The sequence below is a fragment of the Crinia signifera genome, unplaced genomic scaffold (genome assembly GCF_055691185.1).
Source record: "Crinia signifera unplaced genomic scaffold, ASM5569118v1 HAP2_SCAFFOLD_389, whole genome shotgun sequence".
NCBI classification, from domain to species: domain Eukaryota; kingdom Metazoa; phylum Chordata; class Amphibia; order Anura; family Myobatrachidae; genus Crinia; species Crinia signifera.
This window is the reverse complement of record NW_028142282.1, coordinates 1-12,729: the sequence shown is the minus strand read 5'-3', so window position 1 is coordinate 12,729 and position 12,729 is coordinate 1. Positions and strand designations below refer to the sequence as shown.

General features: G+C 46.8%; 1 protein-coding gene across 1 annotated transcript in view; it reads right to left on the bottom strand.

The window, feature by feature from the left end:
• The window catches only part of LOC146055229 (uncharacterized), an 82,504-nt gene extending 70,463 nt beyond the window's left edge, over window positions 1-12,041 (bottom strand). Inside the window, exons 1-4 of the mRNA XM_083168223.1 lie at window positions 11,163-12,041; window positions 10,551-10,949; window positions 10,016-10,062; window positions 6,474-6,576 (exon numbers count right to left, since the gene is read on the bottom strand). Of these exons, the coding sequence (XP_083024349.1) occupies window positions 6,474-6,576; window positions 10,016-10,062; window positions 10,551-10,949; window positions 11,163-11,205 (592 nt within the window). The 5' untranslated portion in view covers window positions 11,206-12,041. The remainder of the gene's footprint in view (window positions 1-6,473; window positions 6,577-10,015; window positions 10,063-10,550; window positions 10,950-11,162) is intronic.
• Between the last annotated feature and the right edge of the window lie 688 nt (window positions 12,042-12,729).

The window sequence follows — 12,729 nt, the reverse complement described above, 5'->3', positions numbered from 1 at the left end:
AGCAGTACTGAGTATACACCACAGACACACGGCAGCACTGAGAATACACCACTGACACACAGCAGTACTGAGTATACATCACAGACACACAGTAGACTTGGCAGGGAATGGGGTTGAATGTGATCTGCCGCCCACGAGGGTCCCGGCCAGCTCAGGGGGTTGAGTGGTCCATACACTGCTGTTATACATCGCAGTAGTGTATGGGCACTTTTAATGCAGCCCAGTAGTGATATCCAGTCTGGGTATTTGTTACAAATGGTCTCAGCTTTTTATATTTGCTGAGAAGGTAAAAATACAAACATAACTCCTGTGACTATACACAGTGCAAGTGAGACGGAGCTGCTGTCCAACTCACCAAACGCCCAGACTGGGAGACCACCCGCACTCTCCATCCATAACAGTATGAGATAGAGAGAGGGAGAGATAGATAGAAAGATAGATAGATAGATAGATAGATAGATAGATAGATAGATAGATAGATAGATAGATAGATAGATATTATATAGATACAGTATGAGATAGATAGATAGATAGATAGATAGATAGATATTATATAGATACAGTATGAGATAGATAGATAGATAGATAGATAGATAGATAGATAGATAGATAGATAGATAGATAGATATTATATAGATACAGTATGAGATAGATAGATAGATATTATATAGATACAGTATGAGATAGATAGATAGATAGATAGATAGATAGATAGATAGATAGATATTATATAGATACAGTATGAGATAGATAGATATTAGATAGGTACAGTATGAGATAGATAGATAGATAGATAGATAGATAGATAGATAGATAGATAGATAGATAGATAGATATTATATAGATACAGTATGAGATAGATAGATAATAGATAGATGCAGTATGAGATATATAGATAGATAGATAGATACATTAGATAGATAGATAGATAGATAGATAGATAGATAGATAGATAGATAGATAGATAGATAGATAGATAGATAGATAGATAGATAGATACAGTATGAGATAGATAGATAGATAGATAGATAGATAGATAGATAGATAGATAGATAGATAGATAGATAGATGATAGATAGATACAGTATGAGATAGATAGATAGATAGATAGATGCAGTATGAGATATATAGATAGATAGATAGATAGATAGATAGATAGATAGATAGATAGATAGATAGATAGATATTAGATATATGCAGTATGAGATATATAGATAGATAGATAGATAGATAGATAGATAGAGTATGAGATAGATAGATAGATAGATAGATAGATAGATACATTAGATAGATAGATAGATAGATAGATAGATAGATAGATAGATAGATAGATAGATAGATAGATAGATAGATAGATAGATAGATACAGTATGAGATAGATAGATAGATAGATAGATAGATACAGTATGAGATAGATAGATAGATAGATAGATAGATAGATAGATAGATAGATAGATAGATAGATATTAGATATATGCAGTATGAGATATATAGATAGATAGATACAGTATGAGATAGATAGATAGATAGATAGATAGATACATTAGATAGATAGATAGATAGATAGATAGATAGATAGATACAGTATGAGATAGATAGATAGATAGATAGATAGATAGATAGATAGATAGATACAGTATGAGATAGATAGATAGATACAGTATGAGATAGATAAATAGATAGATAGATAGATAGATAGATAGATAGATAGATAGATAGATACAGTATGAGATAGATAGATAGATAGATAGATAGATAGATAGATAGATAGATAGATAGATAGATAGATAGATAGATACAGTATGAGATAGATAGATAGATAGATAGATAGATACAGTATGAGATATATAGATAGATAGATACAGTATGAGATAGATAGATAGATAGATAGATAGATAGATAGATAGATAGATAGATAGATAGATAGATAGATAGATAGATAGATAGATAGATAGATACAGTATGAGATAGATAGATACATTAGATAGATAGATAGATAGATAGATAGATAGATAGATAGATAGATAGATACATTAGATAGATAGATAGATAGATAGATAGATAGATAGATAGATAGATGCAGTATGAGATATATAGTCTAGATAGATACAGTATTAGATAGATAGATAGATAGATAGATAGATAGATAGATACAATAGATGATAGATAGATAGATAGATAGATAGATAGATAGATATTAGATATATGCAGTATGAGATATATAGATAGATAGATAGATAGATAGATAGAGTATGAGATAGATAGATAGATAGATACATTAGATAGATAGATAGATAGATAGATAGATAGATAGATAGATAGATAGATAGATAGATAGATAGAGTATGAGATAGATAGATAGATAGATAGATAGATAGATAGATAGATAGATAGATACAGTATGAGATAGATAGATAGATAGATAGATAGATAGATAGATAGATAGATACAGTATGAGATAGATAGATAGATAGATAGATAGATAGATAGATACAGTATGAGATAGATAGATAGATAGATAGATAGATAGATAGATACAGTATGAGATAGATAGATAGATAGATAGATAGATAGATAGATACAGTATGAGATAGATAGATAGATAGATAGATAGATAGATAGATAGATAGATAGATAGATACAGTATGAGATAGATAGATAGATAGATAGATAGATAGATAGATAGATAGATAGATAGATAGATAGATACAGTATGAGATAGATAGATAGATAGATAGATAGATAGATAGATAGATAGATAGATAGATAGATAGATAGAGTATGAGATAGATAGATAGATAGATAGATAGATAGATGATAGATAGATAGATAGATAGATAGATACAGTATGAGATAGATAGATAGATAGATACAGTATGAGATATATAGATAGATAGATACAGTATGAGATATATAGATAGATAGATAGATACAGTATGAGATAGATAGATAGATACATTAGATAGATAGATAGATAGATAGATAGATACATTAGATAGATAGATAGATAGATAGATAGATAGATAGATAGATAGATAGATAGATAGATAGATAGATAGATAGATAATGTTGGAGATGTAATAATACTATTGTCCAGCATCTTGCCTGCACCGTCTTATATGCAGGACTTAAGGTGCCCACACATGCACCGATCCCAGCATGCGTTGTGGGCTTAACTAGCACACATAGCATCGCATCGTATGCCTTGTGCATGCGATGTGCATGCGATGCGATGCTATGCTATAAAAAGCTAGTACAAAAAGTATGTACAGCACATACTTTTTGTACTGTGCGATGAGGTGCCGCGGGAGCGCGCACCCCATCGTATAGCATCGCACCGCCGGGATCGGTGCGTGTGTGGGCTCCTTAAGTGGTACACCGTCTTATATGCGGGACTTAGGGCTGCACCATCTTATATGCAGGACTTAGGGGTGCACCGTCTTATATGCAGGACTTAGTGGTACACCGTCTTATATGCAGGACTTAGTGGTACACCGTCTTATATGCAGGACTTAGGGGTGCACCATCTTATATGCAGGACTTAGGGGTACACCATCTTATATGCAGTACTTAGGGGTGCACCGTCTTATATGCAGGACTTAGTGGTACACCGTCTTATATGCAGGACTTAGGGGTGCACCATCTTATATGCAGGACTTAGGGGTACACCATCTTATATGCAGGACTTAGGGGTACACCATCTTATATGCAGGACTTAGTGGTACACCGTCTTATATGCAGGACTTAGGGGTGCACCATCTTATATGCAGGACTTAGGGGTGCAACATCTTATATGCAGGACTTTGGGGTACACCATCTTATATGCAGGACTTAGGGGTGCACCGTCTTATATGCAGGACTTAGTGGTACACCGTCTTATATGCAGGACTTAGGGGTACACCATCTTATATGCAGGACTTAGGGGTACACCGTCTTATATGCAGGACTTAGGGGTACACCGTCTTATATGCAGGACTTAGGGGTGCACCATCTTATATGCAAGACTTAGGGGTACACCATCTTATATGCCGGACTTAGGGGTGCACCGTCTTATATGCAGGACTTAGGGGTGCACCATCTTATATGCAGGACTTAGGGGTGCACCATCTTATATGCAGGACTTAGGGGTACACCGTCTTATATGCAGGACTTAGGGGTGCACCACCTTATATGCAGGACTTAGTGGTGCACCGTCTTATATGCAGGACTTAGTGGTGCACCGTCTTATATGCAGGACTTAGGGGTGCACCATCTTATATGCAGGACTTAGGGGTCCACCGTCTTATATGCAGGACTTAGTGGTGCACCGTCTTATATGCAGGACTTAGGGGTACACCGTCTTATATGCAGGACTTAGGGGTGCACCGTCTTATATGCAGGACTTAGGGGTGCACCGTCTTATTTGCAGGACTTAGTGGTGCACCGTCTTATATGCAGGACTTAGGGGTACACCGTCTTATATGCAGGACTTAGGGGTGCACCATCTTATATGCAGGACTTAGGGGTACACCATCTTATATGCCGGACTTAGGGGTGCACCGTCTTATATGCAGGACTTAGGGGTGCACCATCTTATATGCAGGACTTAGGGGTGCACCATCTTATATGCAGGACTTAGGGGTACACCGTCTTATATGCAGGACTTAGGGGTACGCCGTCTTATATGCAGGACTTAGGGGTGCACCGTCTTATATGCAGGACTTAGTGGTGCACCGTCTTATATGCAGGACTTAGGGGTACACCGTCTTATATGCAGGACTTAGGGGTACACCGTCTTATATGCAGGACTTAGGGGTGCACCGTCTTATATGCAGGACTTAGGGGTGCACCATCTTATATGCAGGACTTAGGGGTACACCGTCTTATATGCAGGACTTAGGGGTGCACCACCTTATATGCAGGACTTAGTGGTGCACCGTCTTATATGCAGGACTTAGGGGTCCACCGTCTTATATGCAGGACTTAGTGGTGCACCGTCTTATATGCAGGACTTAGGGGTACACTGTCTTATATGCAGGACTTAGGGGTGCACCGTCTTATATGCAGGACTTAGGGGTGCACCGTCTTATATGCAGGACTTAGTGGTGCATCGTCTTATATGCAGGACTTAGGGGTGCACCGTCTTATATGCAGGACTTAGGGGTCCACCGTCTTATATGCAGGACTTAGTGGTGCACCGTCTTATATGCAGGACTTAGGGGTACACTGTCTTATATGCAGGACTTAGGGGTGCACCGTCTTATATGCAGGACTTAGGGGTGCACCGTCTTATTTGCAGGACTTAGGGGTACGCCGTCTTATATGCAGGACTTAGGGGTGCACCGTCTTATATGCAGGACTTAGTGGTGCACCGTCTTATATGCAGGACTTAGTGGTGCACCGTCTTATATGCAGGACTTAGGGGTACACCGTCTTATATGCAGGACTTAGGGGTGCACCGTCTTATATGCAGGACTTAGGGGTGCACCGTCTTATTTGCAGGACTTAGTGGTGCACCGTCTTATTTGCAGGACTTAGTGGTACACCATCTTATATGCGAGACTTATGGGGTGCACCATCTTATATGCGGGACTTAGGGGTACACCGTCTTATATGCGAGACTTAGGGGTGCACCATCTTAAATGCAGGACTTAGTGATGCACCATCTTATATGCAGGACTTAGGGGTGCACCATCTTATATGCAGGATTTATGGGTGCACCGTCTTATATGCGGGACTTAGGGGTGGACCGTCTTATATGCGGGACTTAGGGGTGGACCGTCCTATATGCGGGACTTAGGGGTGCACCATCTTATATGCAGGACTTAGTGGTGCACCATCTTATATGCAGGACTTAGTGGTGCACCATCTTATATGCAGGACTTAGGGGTACACCGTCTTATATGCAGGACTTAGGGGTGCACCATCTTATATGCAGGACTTAGTTGTGCACCATCTTATATGCAGGACTTAGGGGTGCACCATCTTATATGCAGGACTTAGGGGTGCACCATCTTATATGCAGGACTTAGGGGTGCACCGTCTTATATGCAGGGCTTAGTGGTGCACCGTCTTATATGCAGGACTTAGGGGTGCACCATCTTATATGCAGGACTTAGGGGTGCACCGTCTTATATGCAGGACTTAGGGGTGCACCATCTTATATGCAGGACTTAGGGGTACACCGTCTTATATGCAGGACTTAGGGGTGCACCATCTTATATGCAGGACTTCGGGGTACACCGTCTTATATGCAGGACATTTATAAACATGGGAGTTTTTTTATTTTGCACCTTCTAGAAGATAGGATCTGACTGGTTGCCCATAGCTACATCCCATCTTAGTAAATGTACCCTTTCTATTCTGATTGTGCAGAGCATCTCACTTATGACCTCTATTTCTGATTTCTTCCTTCTGACTGCAGAACATCACACTGATTCCTCGTTACTGCAGATCATTTCACCTGGGATAAATAATGAAGGCAGTGACCTCACCTTGCAGCCTGTCTCTCTCCATCCGCTCCTCTTCTTGGGATCTCATGGATTCCAGCACCCTTGTGTGTGTACATTCCTGACAGTCTCGCAGGTCTCTGTCACCCTGTGATCAATCAGAGATGTCACATTCCTCACAATGACTCTCTGTCCTCACACAGGACTTCTATATCTCTGGACAGGATGCTTCCACACTGACAGGTCACACACACACACACACACACATATAATTCTCCAGCATCATGGAGCTTATTCTGATCTGATCGCAGTACAAATTTGTTCGGAAAATGGTCAAAACAATGCGAACTGCAGGGAGAGAGAGTTAAATTTGGGTGGGGTGTGCTGAAACTGAAACCTAAATTGCAGTGTAAAAATAATGCAGCCAGTATTTACCCTGCACAGAAACAAAATAACTCACCCAAATCTAACTCTCTCTGCACAGGTAGGTAGCAGAGGGGCACACTGGGCCCTGTAGTGAGAGGTAGGTAGCAGAGGGGCACACTGGGCCCTGTAGTGAGGGGTAGATAGCAGAGGGGCACACTGGGCCCTGTAGTGAGAGGTAGGTAGCAGAGGGGCACACTGGGCCCTGTAGTGAGGGGTAGATAGCAGAGGCGCACACTGGGCCCTGTAGTGAGGGGTAGGTAGCAGAGGGGCACACTGGGCCCAGTAGTGAGGGGTAGGTAGCAGAGGGGCACACTGGGCCCTGTAGTGAGGGGTAGGTAGCAGAGGGGCACACTGGGCCCTGTAGTGAGGGGTAGGTAGCAGAGGGGCACACTGGGCCCTGTAGTGAGAGGTAGGTAGCAGAGGGGCACACTGGGCCCTGTAGTGAGAGGTAGGTAGCAGAGGGGCACACTGGGCCCTGTAGTGAGGGGTAGGCAGCAGAGGGGCACACTGGGCCCTGTAGTGAGGGGTAGGCAGCAGAGGGACACACTGGGCCCTGTAGTGAGGGGTAGGCAGCAGAGGGACACACTGGGCCCTGTAGTGAGGGGTAGGTAGCAGAGGGACACACTGGGCCCTGTAGTGAGGGGTAGGTAGCAGAGGAGCACACTGGGCCCTGTAGTGAGGGGTAGGTAGCAGATGGGCACACTGGGCCCTGTAGTGAGGGGTAGGTAGCAGAGGGGCACACTGGGCCCTGTAGTGAGGGGTAGGCAGCAGAGGGGCACACTGGGCCCTGTAGCGAGGGGTAGGTAGCAAGAAGGCACACTGGTCCCTGTAGTGAGGGGTAGGCAGCAGAGGGGCACACTGGGCCCTGTAGTGAGGGGTAGGTAGCAGAGGAGCACACTGGGCCCTGTAGTGAGAGGTAGGTAGCAGAGGGGCACACCGGGCCCTGTAGTGAGGGGTAGGTAGCAGAGGGGCACACCGGGCCCTGTAGTGAGGGGTAGGTAGCAGAGGGGCACACTGGGCCCTGTAGCGAGGGGTAGGTAGCAAGAAGGCACACTGGGCCCTGTAGTGAGGGGTAGGTAGCAGAGGGGCACACTGGGCCCTGTAGTGAGGGGTAGGTAGCAGAGGGGCACACTGGGCCCTGTATTGAGGGGTAGGTAGCAGAGGGGCACACTGGGCCCTGTATTGAGGGGTAGGTAGCAGAGGGGCACACTGGGCCCTGTAGTGAGGGGTAGGTAGCAGAGGGGCACACTGGGCCCTGTAGTGAGAGGTAGGTAGCAGAGGGGCACACTGGGCCCTGTAGTGAGAGGTAGGTAGCAGAGGGGCACACTGGGCCCTGTAGTGAGGGGTAGGTAGCAGAGGGGCACACTGGGCCCTGTAGTGAGAGGTAGGTAGCAGAGGGGCACACTGGGCCCTGTAGTGAGAGGTAGGTAGCAGAGGGGCACACTGGGCCCTGTAGTGAGAGGTAGGTAGCAGAGGGGCACACTGGGCCCTGTAGTGAGGGGTAGGTAGCAGAGGGGCACACTGGGCCCTGTAGTGAGAGGTAGGTAGCAGAGGGGCACACTGGGCCCTGTAGTGAGAGGTAGGTAGCAGAGGGGCACACTGGGCCCTGTAGTGAGGGGTAGGTAGCAGAGGGGCACACTGGGCCCTGTAGTGAGGGGTAGGCAGCAGAGGGACACACTGGGCCCTGTAGTGAGGGGTAGGCAGCAGAGGGACACACTATGCCCTGTAGTGAGGGGTAGGTAGCAGAGGGGCACACTGGGCCCTGTAGTGAGTAGTAGGTAGCAGAGGGGCACACTGGGCCCTGTAGTGAGGGGTAGGTAGCAGAGGGGCACACTGGGCCCTATAGTGAGGGGTAGGTAGCAGAGGGGCACACTGGGCCCTGTAGTGGGGGGTAGGTAGCAGAGGGGCACACTGGGCCCTGTAGTGAGTGGTAGGTAGCAGAGGGGCACACTGGGCCCTGTAGTGAGGGGTAGGTAGCAGAGGGGCACACTGGGCCCTGTAGTGAGAGGTAGGTAGCAGAGGGGCACACTGGGCCCTGTAGTGAGAGGTAGGTAGCAGAGGGGCACACTGGGCCCTGTAGTGAGAGGTAGGTAGCAGAGGGGCACACTGGGCCCTGTAGTGAGGGGTAGGTAGCAGAGGGGCACACTGGGCCCTGTAGTGAGAGGTAGGTAGCAGAGGGGCACACTGGGCCCTGTAGTGAGAGGTAGGTAGCAGAGGGGCACACTGGGCCCTGTAGTGAGGGGTAGGTAGCAGAGGGGCACACTGGGCCCTGTAGTGAGGGGTAGGTAGCAGAGGGGCACACTGGGCCCTGTAGTGAGGGGTAGGCAGCAGAGGGACACACTGGGCCCTGTAGTGAGGGGTAGGTAGCAGAGGGACACACTGGGCCCTGTAGTGAGGGGTAGGTAGCAGAGGGGCACACTGGGCCCTGTAGTGAGTAGTAGGTAGCAGAGGGGCACACTGGGCCCTGTAGTGAGGGGTAGGTAGCAGAGGGGCACACTGGGCCCTATAGTGAGGGGTAGGTAGCAGAGGGGCACACTGGGCCCTGTAGTGGGGGGTAGGTAGCAGAGGGGCACACTGGGCCCTGTAGTGAGTGGTAGGTAGCAGAGGGGCACACTGGGCCCTGTAGTGAGTGGTAGGTAGCAGAGGGGCTAACTGGGCCCTGTAGTGAGGGGTAGGTAGCAGAGGGGCACACTGGGCCCTGTAGTGAGGGGTAGGTAGCAGAGGGGCACACTGGGCCCTGTAGTGAGGGGTAGGTAGCAGAGGGGCACACTGGGCCCTGTAGTGAGTGGAAGGTAGCAGAGGGGCACACTGGGCCCTGTAGTGAGTGGTAGGTAGCAGAGGGGCACACTGGGCCCTGTAATGAGCGGTAGGTTGCAGAGAGGCAAACTGGACCGTGTAGGGAGGGGTAGGTAGCAGAGGGGCACACTAGGCCCTGTAGTGAGGGGTAGTAAGCAGAGGGGCACACTGGGCCCTGTAGTGAGGGGTAGGTAGCAGAGGGACACACTGGGCCCTGTAGTGAGCGGTAGGTTGCAGAGAGGCACACTGGACCGTGTAGGGAGGGGTAGGTAGCAGAGGGGCACACTGGGCCCTGTAGTGAGTGGTAGGTTGCATAGAGGCACACTGGGCCCTGTAGTGAGAAGTAGGTAGCAGAGAGGACTTACCTTGGTGTCTCTGGAACAGGCTTTTTCTGTTCCTATCAACATTTTTCCTAAAAGATAAATCAGAAAATTCAGCTGTTTAATTACACTGGGGAATTCTGGGGACAGGTGGGAGAGGGTTCCGTAGTCTGGGGACAGGTGTGAGAGGATTCCCTAGTCTGGGGGCAGGTGGGAGAGGATTCTATAGTCTGGGCGAAGGTGGGAGAGGGTTCTATAGTCTGGGGGCAGGTGGGAGAGGGTTCTGTAGTCTGGGGACAGGTGGGAGAGGGTTCTATAGTCTGGTCTCGAGACAGATGGGATAGGGTTCTATAGTCTGGGGACAGGTGGGATAGGGTTCTAGAGTCAGTGGTCAGTGGGGGTATTTTATATACCTTGGTGCAGATAGGACTATAACCTGTTCTGTTGTCTGGGGGAAATTTGAAGTGTTTTTCATTGACCATGGACAACTCAAACTGTTCTAAAGAATGGGGTTAGGTGGCATTGTGTGTTATAGTTTGGGGTAAGGTGGGACTGTTATGTTGCCTGGGGTAGTCTGTACCTGTGCTGAGCTCCTCGTACTGTTTCTTCAGGTTACCAAGTTCTTTTAGTCCACCTTTCAAGTCTTCTCTCACTTCTATGAGTCGGCCTTCCCAACCAAGAGCAGAATCGAGTATCCGTGCCCCCTCAGTGCTGTTACCCGAACTCAGAAGCCCCCTCAATTGATTGTGCATCTGTTCCAAAGCATATGATGCTTTTTGAATCTTTTTCAATGCCCGACCAAAAGGAGCACCCCAACCATCTGAACACTTCTGTTCCTCAGGGGATGGGCCTGTGTCCATGGGGGTAGGGCTTTGTTCAGGACTAGCCATTGGCGTGTAGAAGACGTCCTGAGTAGGGCAGTGTGCAGGCGAGAGGTGGGGCTTGTACAGAGAGGGTGAAGCGGGTCTCATGGAGGAATCTGATAAATAGATAACACTCATCATCCTTTCATAAAAATACTAGTAAAAACTGAGAGGTAATAATTGGTGAATAGAGACAGTGAATGAGTTATGGAAGTTACTGCACAGAGACAGTGCACAGTGACCGCTGTTGGCAATTTAATAAAAGATGACACAAATAGTAGAGACAAAGGAAATGAGATACAGACTCATGACAGAAAGTGACATTGTACCTGATTGAATGTCTGAAGCATTCTTAACACTGTTACCCCCCATCACAGTGCTATATATGGAGTTCCACGGACAGAGATCTGGAAGATGTACTAAAAATCCCTGGAGACAGATATGATTGAGGTCCTCTTGGATAGGTATGTAGTCTGGATAAAGGATGGAGGTCCTCTGAGACAGGTATGTAGCCTAGGGGAAGGATGGAGGTCCTCCGGGGAAGGTAAGGAATTCTCTGGAGTAGGGATGGAGGTCCTCTGGGTAAGGTAAGGAATTCTCTGGAGTAGGGATGGAGGTCCTCTGGGTAAGTGAAGGAATCCTCCAGAGGAAGGATGGAGGTCATCCGGGTAAGGTAAGGAATCCTCTGGAGTAGGGATGGAGGTCCTCTGGGTAAGGTAAGGAATCCTTGGGAGGAAGGATGGAGGTCCTCTGGGTAAGGTAAGGAATCCTCTGGAGTAGGGATGGAGGTCCTCTGGGTAAGGTATGGAATCCTCTGGAGGAAGGATGGAGGTCCTCTGGGTAAGGAATCCTCTGGAGGAAGGATGGAAGTCCTCCTGGTAAGGTAAGGAACTCTCTGGAGTAGGTATGCAGGTCCTCCGGGTAAGGTATGGAACTATCTGGAGGAAGGATGGAGGTCCTCCGGGTAAGGTAAGGAACCCTCTGGAGAAAGGATGGAGATTCTGCTGGAGAGTCAGTAGATGGTCCTTTGAGACTTTATTACACAGGAGAACAAGCCATAGGCCCAGGAGAAGTTTGGAATGCCATAGACACAGAACAGGAAGCCAGGTCCAGGGAGACAGGTGCAGAGAATGCCTTAGGAACAGGCCAGGGTGTGCAGGATTTCTCCCTTCTCTTACTCTCGCTCCATCACTTTCGCCCTCACTTGCTGAGTTCCTCCTGTTCCTGCAAACAAAATCCTGTGTGACTGCATTACTGTGCACACCCAAACACACTGCCCTGGCACACACACACACCGTGACACACATGACACAACCTCCACACCCTGCTCAAAGCAACAATGATCACATTTAACCACTCCCTGCCACATGTTCTGACCTGAGTGTAACACTGATCTCTGCATGTAACATTGTGAGTTCTCCTGCCCGTGTGTGTGTGTGTGTGTGTGTGTGTGTGTGTGTAACATACCTCCCAGCATGCCCCTCTCTATGAGGGACACAATGCTCTGTTCCTGGACTTCCCTCTTAATGTATGATTGCCAGCACCTGTGGTGACACCTTTCTTATCAACAAACCTGTTTTAAACCGGTGCTGGCAATCATTATTTAAGAGAGAAGTCCAGAAACAGAGCATTGTGTCCCTCCTGGAATGGGTCATGTTGGGAGGTATGGTGTAACACTGGGGGGGAAAATTACTAAGAATACGAATATGATCGGTCGTATTTGTATTCTTAATACGAATGACTACGACTGCATACGGCTGTTTTAGCCGTATGCAAATTTGTATTCCGGAGGGGAATTTTCAAAGCAGTCAATTACGACTGATTGTAATCCCCGATGTATTCATTCGTATTAGCGACTGTATATACAGCCGCTAATACGAATTCATATAGGCAGTA